This window comes from Pediculus humanus, genomic scaffold (genome assembly GCF_000006295.1).
Source record: "Pediculus humanus corporis 1103172108253 genomic scaffold, whole genome shotgun sequence".
NCBI lineage: Eukaryota > Metazoa > Arthropoda > Insecta > Psocodea > Pediculidae > Pediculus > Pediculus humanus.
Window position 1 is genome coordinate 757,830 of NW_002987822.1, and position 13,110 is coordinate 770,939.

At 29.8% G+C, this 13,110-nt stretch overlaps 3 protein-coding genes across 3 annotated transcripts; 1 reads left to right on the top strand and 2 right to left on the bottom strand.

The window, feature by feature from the left end:
* Positions 1–869: 869 nt before the first annotated feature.
* On the top strand, positions 870–1,372 carry Phum_PHUM476110 (uncharacterized protein; the record flags this gene model as incomplete). Its single annotated transcript, XM_002430341.1, has 3 exons — positions 870–920; positions 995–1,135; positions 1,364–1,372. 3 exons carry the CDS (start codon positions 870–872, stop codon positions 1,370–1,372), a joined length of 201 nt encoding a protein of 66 aa, XP_002430386.1.
* Positions 1,373–2,701: 1,329 nt separating this feature from the next.
* Positions 2,702–3,297, bottom strand: Phum_PHUM476120 (uncharacterized protein; the record flags this gene model as incomplete). The annotated part of the gene is made up of 2 exons (XM_002430342.1): positions 2,702–2,868; positions 3,246–3,297. The coding sequence occupies 2 exons, from the start codon at positions 3,295–3,297 to the stop codon at positions 2,702–2,704; spliced, it is 219 nt and encodes a 72-aa protein (XP_002430387.1).
* Positions 3,298–7,807: 4,510 nt separating this feature from the next.
* Phum_PHUM476130 (uncharacterized protein) lies at positions 7,808–9,127 on the bottom strand (the record flags this gene model as incomplete). Its single annotated transcript, XM_002430343.1, has 2 exons — positions 7,808–7,901; positions 8,973–9,127. 2 exons carry the CDS (start codon positions 9,125–9,127, stop codon positions 7,808–7,810), a joined length of 249 nt encoding a protein of 82 aa, XP_002430388.1.
* Between the last annotated feature and the right edge of the window lie 3,983 nt (positions 9,128–13,110).

Consider the following 13,110-nt stretch of genomic DNA (forward strand, 5'->3'; position numbering starts at 1 on the left):
CCGTCATCATTATCATCATCATCGCGGTCATCGTGATCGTCTTTGTAATCATTATTATCATCACGGTTGTCGTTGTTGTTGTTGTTGTCGTAATGTTTGTTTTGTTATTGAAAATTATTCATCGTAACATGTTAGTTTTATTATTTTATTGATTTTTTTTTTTTTTAACCAGTTTTTCATCTTGCCGATGCTACCCGTCACGATTAATTTATTACTCGTCGTTTTACAAAAAAGTTACTCACTTTTTTTTAAAAAATATATTCACAATTATATATATATATATATATATATATTATTTGTTACGTAATTAATATTAAAAAATTTGAAAAATGACTGGAACGATGCGCTGGAGATAAAAAAAAAGAAAAAAAAAAGAAAAGAAAAGTTATTAAACCTAACGTGACGGATTTTTCTTTTTCTTTTTTTTATTACCATTTGATCAATTATTATTATTATTATTATTATTACTCTGAAGCGTACATAATTCATTTTCTACCACCTTGATACTCGGATGCTGGAATGTCTTGTGGTTTTTTTTTTTTTTTTTTTTGAAAAATGTGTACCGTCCGTCTCGCACAACGCGATTTTATTATCATCATCATCATCATCGCCGTCGTCGTCATCGTCGAATCGCCGCCATTATTACTACCGAATTATGGTAATTTTTTTTTTTTTGGAATATTAAATACGGTCGAATAATTTATTTATTAATTACGAAAAAATAGGAAGGAAATAGATGATGATGATGATGATGAGAAAAAAACCGTTGAGAATAAATCAAAATGAAAAATTTTGCAAAAAAAAAAGGAGAAAAAGAAAAAAATGAGATGAAACTAATCGAAGAAGAAAAAGAAGAAGAAAAAAAAAAGATGTCTGCCAGACGATTGCAAGAACAAGAAGGATCAATTAAATGGAAGAGAGTAACAAGAGGTGGTAGATAGAGGTGTAAGACGAAGAGGAAACTTGTATTATTATTATTAATATTATCGGAAAGGAAGTCAATGAAACGAGCACAGGAGGGAGAGGGGAGGGGAGAAGATCGAAGCGGGAAGAATGCGGTAAAACGAAATTTCTATCGAAACGGCCTTGGCATTCCAGTGAAATCGGCAAAAATTCAACAACAACAACAACTGGCGTAAGCCGATTACCATGTATCAAAGACATGGACGCAAACGACCTTGGACTGGATTAAAATTTTTCCTTGGTTTAAACGGGCGAACGGGAGGTACTCCTGGAAAAAGGAGAGGAAGACAGAGAGAGAGAGAGAGAGAGAGGGAATGATGGGGGGTGAAAATTTTTGGTATCGGTCACGAAGCGAACGTAATCGTAATTACCTGGATTTTTTTTTTTTTTTTTATTCCAGGGATGTTAGTTAAATCTTTTGGTAGATAGAAAAAGAGAACGGTCACGTTTGGTCGTGGTGGATTTGTAACTTCCAAAATCTAACCGGTTAATTTACCAAAAAAAAAAAATAAAAGTATAGGGTTTCGGGTTCGATGATGGACGAGACGGTTTGAACGGTCAATGCGTGCGTGTGTGCGTGTCCGCTACCTTCTCATTAATTTACGTACCCGTTCACGTTCGTAAACGAATTCGTTTCTTTTTCTTTCGTTTTCTTTTTAAAATTCGGTATTAAGTCTCCCGAATAAAAAATAAACGCGAATATGATTCTAATGACACGTTAAATATTTATAAACTTTTAATAAAAATAAAATAGCACGAATGGTGGTAGTGGTGGTGGTATCTGTTGTTGTTAGGTCTTGCGATGACTCTGATGGAAACGATCGAAACTTTTTTTTTTTTGTAAATAATTTCTTCTGCAGAAGAAAATTCTAGAAAAAAAAAATTTAAAATTCTTTTGCCCCCTGATTCGATTGTTTCGATTTGATTTCATAAAAAAAATTTTTTTTTTTTTTTTTTTTTGAGATTTTAAGGTCAATGACAGAACAAAATGGTAAAGAACTTGAACGTAATATGCACACGATTGTAATTCTCGAAGGTTCACTAATGATACATATATATATATATAGCTAATGCCACGTCCTTTTTTTTCTTTTTGAAAAACGTAACACTAATTTACCGTGAAACAAAGTCACCATGTGATTGTGTAACAAAAAAAAAAAAGACGGTAATTACATTTTTCCTTTTTTTTTCTTTTACTTATTATTATTATTATTATTATTATTATTATTATTATTATTATTATTATTATTATTATTATTATTATTATTATTATTATTATTATTGAAATCGGTCGAAATGTGACCGGCCGATGTGTCGTATTAATCGTTTTTCGAAAAGGCATAACCGTTAAAATTTTTCGTGTCCGTTCACAAAAAAAAAAAAATCAGAGAGAAAAATAATAAATCGTGACGGTTATAAAAATTAAGTTACGTTTTATCAAAACCCTTCGAAACGATTAATAAAGTTTTAATAAATGAAAAAAAAAAAACTTTCAAAGAACAAACAACAACAACGTAAGCGCTTTAAAAGGTTAATTGAATAAACAAACAAACGTATTAATTAAATAATAATATTTATTATCATTTCGAACGACAAAACGTTAATTAAATGTAAGTAATTACGAAAGAAAGTTTTCACGCTAGTTTTAAACAAACGACAAACGACGGCCACAATATAATGATGATGATGACGACAAACGTTTAAAATTTTTGATTCGCAATAAATTTTCCAACCGTTATCAACAATTAAGGGTACAATCCATCGAACGATTTTCATTTAATCTTAAACCACGATAAAATTTATGACACGTGATTTTGTTTTTATTTTTAACCGTTTGATTGCGCTGCCGTCGGTATGTTTTTCCCCGGAGCGTTTTCCGTTTCCGTTTTACGTCACGTTCGGAGTCTTATTAATTTTCTTTTTTTTTTTTTTTTTCATCTTTTCCTTCATTTTCGTATCGTTTGTTTTGATGTCCTCCATTTTGTTTTAATGATGATACCTCCTTGTTTGTTTACTTACTCTCGCCCACGACGTTATATATATATATAGTTTGTCATTTTAACTATATTAATTATTTTTCGGTTGCATAGTTTTATGCCTTGTGGTTTGAAAGTGTACGCGTGTGTGTGTGTGTTTGTGTCCTTAATTATCCTTCCATCTTTTTTTTTTTTTTGGAAAGTTGTAGTAGGTTTTTAGTTTTATATATATATATATATATATATTTATCCTCCAGCGTGATTTTCGCTGTCCCCCCCAAAGAATTCCAGGACGAAAACAATAACGAATATTAATTCTTATATATAGCGTCGGATTCCAGCCCACGCTTTCCTCCATTTTCTTTTTTTTTTTTCTCCATAACGTCTCGCTTTGTGTTTGTTTTATTAATAGAACTCAAAAGTACGATAATAATAATAATAATAATAATAATAATAATAATAATAATAATAATAATAATAATAATAATAATAATAAAACATACGAGTCGTTTTTTTTGAGGGAGAAACAATTATAAAAAAAAAGTCGAAGACAAGACGGTCGAGTTTTTTTTTTTTTTTTAATTTTTTTTTTATATACGTTTCGACGCCATAATGGAACCTTTTAACGATTGATTTTAAATAATTCTAAAGACACGTTTTTTTTTTTTTTTTTTTTTTGGTTGTCGTTTTCGTTGTTTATTATTTTCTTTATTAAATCCATTTTATTTTATTTTTTTGTCTGTCAGGATTAAATGTTTGATTTACAAAAAAAATTTTTTTTTTCTCTAATTTATTTATTTAATTTTTTTTTTTTTTGCCATGATATAAAGTAATAATAATGATAATATTTATATTGTTTAATAATTACACGAACCGGATAATAAAAAAAAAAAAAAAATTTACATTTATATGCAAATGAAAAATTTTGTTTTTTTTTTTTTTTTTTTTTTTGGCCCAAAATTAAAAACCCGAAACCCAAAAAAAAAAAAAAAAATTTATGGAAATACTTTTGGGCTCTTAAGAATTGTCGTTTGTCCGGTCGTGATGGAGTGGAAGAAGAAGGAGGAGGAAGAGGCGGAGGGGAAGGGAGGTAAAAGAGGAAAAAGGAATTTTTTTTTTTTTGTGACAAACCGCTGGAGAAGAAATATTATAATAATTTACATAAGAGGAGGATTAATTATCAATGATTGAAAGGAAATTTTCCAGACACGAAAACGATTAAAAACGAGTTTTTTTTTTTTTTATTTTATTTTAATAAGAAAATTTTTTTTTTTCGACGGCAAATCGATTGCGATTTTGTTTTAAATGGAATTGATAAAAACAAACAAATAAACAAACAAGGAAACAAACGGGCAAACGACACACAACGCAGAAGAACGAAGAGAAGAGTTTTTCTCTCTCTCTCTCTTTTTCAGGTTGTGCGAATCATTTTACGAATGTCGTGTTGTTGTTGTTGTCGTTGTCGTCATACTTGAGATTTGCATTTTTTAAGTCATTAATGTTCTTCGAGGTGGTAACGATAATAATAATAATAATAATAATAATAATAATAATATTACTGCAAAAGTGGTAAATTGTCCTTCAATCGAAAAACTGATGGTATAATAAAAAATTTTTAAAACATAAAATTTGTGACATAATCCGTAAAAAATTTACAACAATTGAGTTTTCTTTTTTTTTTTTTTTTTTTTTTTTGCAAAATGTTGTTATTTTGCTTCTTCAGGTAAAAAAAAAAAAAATAAAATAAAATAAAAACCGGTTCTTTGACCGTTTGTACAATAATAATAATAATAATAATTATTATTATTATTATTAATATTATTATTATTATTATTACGGACACGATGGTGAGCCCTCGAGTTAATCTGAAAAATGTTTTTTTCTTTTTTTTTTTGTTATTTATTTATTTTTTTTTAAACGTGTTCGAACCTGAAAAGAAAGAAAAAAAAGTTTATTATAAAAAATACTTTTCTTATTAGTATGTCGAATTTCTATCTCTATCTCTCTCTCTCTTTTGCTCTTACGTATATTTTTTCTTTAAGTAACACTCGCCAATGTCAGTTATATATTATAAGTATAAATGAAGCTTACGTCATTCACGTGTTTCGTTGAAAACAGAGAGAGAGAGAGAGAAGGAATATGGAGAGACAGTCAGAGAGATAAGGAGGAGGAAGAGAGAGAAAGAGAGAAAGAAAATGTGAAAAATGCTTTGAAAAACAAAATCGAAAATTATAACTTCCGTTTTAAATGAACGGAAGTTATTAAGTCGATATTCGGACTGGATTTCGTACCTTTCAAAAACTGCATAAAATTTCAGTCAGGAAAACAAATAAACAAACAAACAAACGAGCAAACAATAACAAAAGATTTTGAATTGAATGCGATGTCGAAATGTTTGCATTTTTTTCTTTTCGGATTTGTTTGCGTCGAACGATGAATGATTTTATCCAAAAATAGATGGAACAACAACCATAGTTTCTCTCTGGCTTCAAAGTAAGACAAATTTTACAATCAATGAAATCAATAACAAAAAAAAAAATAAAAAGAAAAAGAAAATCGAACACGACTGGAAGCAAAAAAAAAAAAAAATTTATTTATTTATTTATATTTTCGTGGGAGTTTTGACGTTTTGATAATTAATTACGCGGCGACGTCGGTTGCGGCGGTTGCGGCGGCAGTAAATGACACTCATTAACCATAAAAAAAAGAAAGTTGAGAGGGATTCATATTATCTCAAAAGTAAAAGGAATTTCGTTTTTTTTTTTGTTCTAAACGATACGCACGCGAGCAACAAACGGACAAACGCAAAAAAAAGTAATCAAATGTAAATATAGAATAATTTAAAATGGAACGAATTTGGGCGAATGAGAAAGAGAGAGAGAGACAGAGAGAGAGAGAAAATTTCGCTTTTGTCGTGCCTTGAAATCGGAAACACGAAGAAATTTCTAGAAAAGGAAAAATTAAATGAAGCTTTCCTAATCTCTCTCTTCTTTTTTTCTCCAGAAAACGTTAAATTAATCGATTTATTATTTATCATCCACCCGTTTTTTTTTTTTTTTTCATTTTCTTCTTCAGGTATTTTTATTATTATTATTATTATTATTATTATTATTATTATTATTATTATTATCATCATCATCATTTTTTACAAGATGAAAGATTTTAAAAATTAAATTTATAAATGTGACGAATCAATTTAGAATAATTAGAAAGACCCTTGATTAGAATTGCAATTTGTTTTCCGATTCATTGCACCGTAAAAAAAAAAAAAAAATTTAAACAAAAAGTAAAAATGGCGGATGCGGGACGATTTCGGCGGTTGTTGTCATTTAAATTACATCATCGATTTCTTCACACAATGAAAAGAGAGACGATGAACGCACAGACGCACACACACACGCTACGCAATGAAAGATTTTTATTTTTATTTTATTTATTAACTTGTTACGGTTGACATTTTGATTTTGTCCCTTATTTTCTTTATTATTGTTTTCCATCGTCACCGACTATGATGATGATGGCCGCGGCGGCCTCTCTTTTTCTCTCTTTCTCTCTAACGTAATCGTGGTTCTAGTCTTCGTCGTCTTGGTTGTTTGTTGTTTGCAAAAACAAAAGATAAGGTAAAACTTTGACGAAATGTGTTGTGTGTACTCTACTGTGGTCATATTTTTCTTCATGACCGTTTACTATTATACCTGGAAATGGAAAAGGGGATGATGATGATGATGATGCTATTTTATTAACAATCAGGTGCGAAAGATATAAGAGGGCCACCCAAGACGACGACGACGACGACGAGAACAAACGAAGAATTTTTGTGCCGTACCCAAAATATTTATCGGGGGGAAAAAAAAAAACTCTTGTCGATTTTGTTGTTGTTGGTTGTTGTTGTTGTTTGTAACCTTTTTAAAATTTAAAACCTGGCACACGAATTATACCAACAGGTACATAATATATAGATTTATCGATCGGGGATTAAAAATGTTTCTTTTTTTTTTTTTTAATTCCTTCTCCACAAAAAAAAGAAGCCTTGAACCGGTCGAATCAATTAAAAAAAAAATTTTTTTACGTTGATATTATATAAAGATTGTACTACCACGAGAGAAAGAGATACAGACAAACAGACAGAGAAAGAAAGAGAGAGAGAGAGAAGACGAGTAAAAGTTAATAAAAAAAAAAATTATTATTTTTTAAATAGAAAGTTTATTTATTTATTTATTTAATTATTGATTTTTTTTAAATTTTGATTTATATTAGAAACGAATCATTCTATTCCCACGTCGAAACATATATACATATTTATTTAACCACGTACGTTTTGCGCGAATTCAAAAATACAAACGTTAAGAAATTGCGTACTTTATTTAAAAAATTAATTAATGACGTAGAATTTGAAAAACGCGCGTGGAAGCAGAAAAAACCGCACGCGGCGTTTGTTTAAAATCGTCGTACGTTGACACGAAACGTAAATTATCATTGATAAAAGAAAAAAAAAACATCGTTTCAAATCTAAATTTATTTATTAAAAGATATTTTCAACCGTAATTCAATATTATTATTATTATCATCATTATTATTATTAATGTTAATAATAAATAAATAAATAAACATAAACGAGTTTTATTTTATTTTATTATTATTATTTTTGGGCAAAAGCCGAATCGAATCTCTTTAACGGAAATTAATAAGTTTTAACTATATATATATATTTATTTTTATTATTATTATTAATAATCTCCGCGTTACGCACGTTTTTTTTTTTTTTTTTTAATAGGAAAAACGCAACGTAAGTCGTCACTAATTCGGGATTTATTTTATTATAATTAAAATATATTATCACGCGCGCGTAATAATGATAATGTCGCCTTTTAAATCCCCGTTCGTTTAATTAAATAAGTTAAATCATCATCATTATTATCATCGCGCGGTCCGTTAATACGTGCTGCATTAAGCTCGGACACGCTCCAATAAAATTTTTTTTTAAAAAGCAAGTGAACTCGAGGGGAGGAGTAGGAGAGGGAAGGGGCTAAGGATTCGGTGTGTAAATTTTTGGGTGAGAGATTATTGGATTGACGTGATGAATGAAAACCCATCGGGAGAGAGGGAGGAAAGAAGGGGAGGGGGAGAGATCGTAAGAATGTTTCAATACGGTCAACGTGAAATCTGTTATTATTATTATTATTATTACGTGAAAAGTCTCGCGCCACGTATGAATATCAAATTATGAAATAAAGTGTCGTTTGTCATCCAAAATTTCTTTTATGCATGACAAAGATTTTGATAAAATTTTGTCCAGTTCCATGAACCGGAGAGAGAGGATAAATTTTTGGCGGTTTCGGTTATGAAATCATACGTGGAAAATTTTTAATTCGTAAGAATTTTTACGTAGTCTGCTTTTGTTCCACGCGCACGCCCCCTCTCTGTTCTACGTTTTAATTCATTTATCGATCGGTTGTATATCGATTCGATTTATCGATATCGACAATTAATTCCATTACTTTTAACATACGTAGATATTTAATGAGCAGACGAAAATATGCGCGTAAGAACGTGTGAGAAGGCGGTGAGGTGATGGTGGTACAAAAAACGCGTGGGTTTGTTTATTCTCAAATGATTTTTTAACCGGGAAAATGGCGGATGAATGAAAATGTTTCCTTTACGTTATTGTAATTAAAAAAATCTAAAGAGAATCGTCGATACATTTTTTAGTTCATTCGAGGTTGCCGACATCTTTAATTTATACTACAAACGGCTTACAACAAACGGTTTGCGATTACGTTAATTGCAAAAAAAAAAAAACCCAACCAATTTTCCACTTTTTCTTCTTCTTTCTTTCTTTCTTTCTCTTTTTCCTTTTACGATTTCCTTTTAATTAATTTTTTTTTTTTTTTTTATTATTTTATTACGCGTTCGTATTTGATTTGCGGATCACGTGATGTCTTTATTGAAAAGTAGACGACGACGACGACGACGACGACGACTACGTAAACTATTTAAATACTCGTGTGTGTGTGGTGATGGTGGTGAAGGTACTCGACCATGAGCAGATGACCATTAACTACTATTGCACCTGGCAAAGAACAATTGATGTTTGTTGTTGTTGTTGTTGTTGATGCCATCCATTTTCCACCTGCCATTAAAATTATCATTTTAGAACAAAATTCGTCACGGCGAGAATGAGATTTCATTAAAATCGAACGAGTGTTCGAACGAACGAACGCTCATCTTTCATCAATTTCTTAAGAAAGAAAGAAAGAAAGAAAGAAAAAACTTGAAGAAAAAGAAGAAGAAGAAGGTCGAATCATTAAAAAAAAAAAAAAAATGGAATCGATTTATTATGATAAAATTTTCTCGTTTCGACTCGTTACGTTTGTTATAAATAAACGAAGAACATATCTCGAAGTCGAGCATGACATAATCGATAAATCGAAATGTGATCGTAAAAAAAAAAAAAAAAAAAAAAAAAAAAAAAAAAAAAATTTTTCTTTCTTCTCATTCGTCAAAACGTTCGTTCATTCGTGTATAACAAAAAATTAATAATAATAATAATAATAATAAATTTTTTTCTTCCCCGTTTTTTAATTGGTGAAGGTATGTAGTTATTATTATTATTATTATTGTTTTAGGTATCCTTAACACTACCCTGAAAATATTTATGAATAAAACAAGAAAACTTTTACTTTTACCAACGTGATGATGATGATGATGATGAGGATGACCTCATAGACGAACGTAAAAAAAAATTCATTTGTCTTCTGCTGTTTGTTTTTTTTTGTTTTTTTGTTTGTTGGTTGTATCGATTTCTTCTTCTTCTTAATCAATTGAATAATAATTTATCGAAAACGACGAACGGATGGAAAGATGGATGGATGGATGAGTGAAAGTGAAATTTTCATTTTTATTTTTGATTTTTTGAAGAATCGATCAAAATGGCTGCACGCGGTTGTTGTGTTTGTTTATTATTGTTGTCGTGAAAACAAAAAAAAAAAAAAAAACGCAACAAAATATTATTTGTAATTATTACCATCGCCATTCATTTAGGAACCTTGTTTTTTTTCGTACGTCGAAAGAGAGAGAGAGAGAGAGAAAGACAAATATTGATGATGATGATAATAATTCGAGGTTGAAGTTTTTTTGTTTTTGTTTGTTTTTTTCTCATTAAGTTTAGCAGACGATTTGAAACGTTTGTTTTTTAAATGAATTGAACGACAATCGCGCATCGTCGCGAGTTTGCCATAAGAAAAAAAAGGAAAACAGTAAACATGGCCTTGACACTCGACGACGGTCGAACTTGACGGTTTTTTTTTTTTTTTCTTTTTCCGGTCGTGACTTTTTTAGAATTTAATTCTTTTATGTGCATCAATGCCTGCGTGCGTGCGTGAGTGTGTGCGTGCGAGTGTTTTGTTTGTTGTTGTTTTTTTTTTTCTTTTTCTTTTGCAACACTCGTGCAACAAACGAAACAAACTCCTTTTTTTTCTTTCATTCTTTTTTTTATTCTTGCGGATTTGTTTTCGGTGTCGGCTTTCAAAATAATAATAATAATAATAATGTAACGGATGGAAAATTAGATGAAGTAGTTGGTGTGGTTGTTAACACGTGAAAATGAAAAGCGGGTTGTGTAATTGTTTGAGATGATTTAAAATTTTTGCAATGATGGAAAAAGAAATGAATGACGACGAAGAGTTTGAATGATGATGGTAATAAGAAAAGCAGAAGAATTTTTTTTTTGTTCGCGGCACTAGTCTTACATCGAATGGATGTGTGAAATTAAAAACCGAATCCTCCACCGTCACAGCAAAACTTTTTACATTGAAATATCGTTTTTGTTTGTAGGACACAATACGTGTGGGTTTTTTTCACACAACAACAATCTCTTAGTAATAAACCGTCTTGTGTTTGTTTGTATGCGTACTTTAAGGTTAAGGTTAACGCGTGCGTTACAAAAGAAAGAAAGAAAGAAAAAAAATTAAAACGTGGTACCAAAAATGTAAAATTATAACTTTTTTTTTTAAAACGTTTTTAACTGAACAAAAAAAAAAAAAAAAAAAAAAAAAATTAGCAAGTTGGCGACATTAATTTTCGACGAAAATTAAATGACACTTTAAAATTTTTTTTTATTTTCTCTCTTCTTTCCTCTCGTAACTATCTTTTTTTTTTTCTTTGTCGTGGTAGGAGAAGAGAGTCGTTCGTGATGATGACTTTGAAAAACAACAACAAAAAAGAAAATTATTTATTTAAATTCTGAAATGTTTTTAAAAGGTGATAATAATTTAAATGTTTACATCCGAAAAGAGAGAATGAGAAGGGAAAAGAAGAATAAAGAGAAAGATAGAGAGAGAGAGAAACCAGAAAGAGATAGAAAGAAATGAAAAAGAGTAAAAGAAAAGGAAAGAAAAATAAAGAGCGAGAAAAATAGTGAAATAAAGAAAAAATAAGGAGTGAGAGAAAGAAAGAAATAAAGAAAGAGGGAGAAAGAACGAGGTACAAAGAAAACGGAAAAGCATAAGAGAAAAACAGAAAGAGATGGAAAAAAATGGAAAAAAGTAAGAGAGAAGGAAAGAGAAAAATAAAGAATAAGAGAGATAAAGAAAGAGAGGGAGAGAAAAACAAAAAGTAATAGAAAGAAATGGAAAAAATTAAGGGAGAAGGAAAGAGAGAAATAAAGAGAGAATAGAAGGAAAAGAAAAAGATTAAAACAGAAGGAAAAAAAGGAAAAAAGGGACAGAGAGAGAGAGAGAGAAGAGACACATCAATAAGAAAAAATTTTTACATTATTCAGTTCGTTCGACGATCGTCACCATCACTTTTAAAAACCACCAAATACCAATAGTCGTGGCAGTTTACGCACTTCCTTCTTCCACGATTTAAATAATCACTTTTCCATTGTCTGTAATTAATAATAATAATATTATTATCAATCATTTTAATAATTAATAATATTATCCGCTTTAGATAAATACAAACGGTTGCGCAACAACCGAATATCTACTTCTCTATCTGTCCGTGGTACCCTCATTATATCTTTTAATACTCTGATAACTACTAGGAAGGTATACCACACTCATTAAATAAAAGAAACAATAAAAAAATTTTTTCGTGTTTTCTTCTCATCGAAATCGCATTGATGGAAACTTTCTAGATTGTTAAGGTGGTGGTGGTGGTGGCGGCGGTGGTGGTGTCGAAAGAGAGAGAGAGACTGATAAAACTCAGTCAGACTTATAATAATTATAGACTTATAATGACTACAACAACAAAAACAAAAACAACACAAAAAATAATTAATAGTTTTTTTCGATTGGTCAAAATTTCTAGTTTTTATCATCATCGTCATCATCATCATCATTATTTGTATTTCCATAAAAACAAAGAATAATAATAATAATAATAATAATTTTATTATTTCGTAGTCGAATATTTTATAGAATATTATTTGACGCCGCGTGTCGTCGTGGTTTTAGTTTTTTTTATATGTGGCACCTAAAATTTAAAATAAAAAAAATGGATTGTTACATCATAGCCAATGGAACTTGACTATTTTTTAACTAAAAAAATCGGCTGTTGTCGCCGACACCGCCATCGCCGCCGCCACCGCCGACCGGATTGTTGTAATCGCTATCGCCTGTCGACTTTGTAATCGTTAAAAAAAATGTTTTATTGTCGGTAAAAATTCAAAATCGAGTCGATGCTTTTGTTTCAATCGATTACGTACGAGTGTGTTTGCGTAGCGGAAACGGAAGTTTAAAAAAAAAAGTAAGAAATTGTTCGCGTAAAAAAAAGGAAATTCGATACGACGTGAAACGAAATATATTTTTTAACCGACGAATTAAATATCACGTTAATTTTTTTTTTTTTTTTCCATAGAGTAAATAAACTTTCATAGCGAGTGAAATAAAAAAAAAAAAATTTTTTATGCGACGATTTCGCCATTTTTTTTCTCTTTTTTATCAAGTTTGGCATCATTTTTTTGTCTTTTTTTTTTTTTTTTTTTTGTTCACTCCCGTGTCTTTTATTTATTTCTTAACATCGTAATAATAATGATAATAATGAATTTTAGTTTAAGGGCGATTTCATCGACGATTGAGCAACGAAAACAACAACAAACAACAACAACAATCAATTTTATTTAAAAAATTATTTTTTACCTAAAAGGCAAAAAAAAAAAAAAAATGAA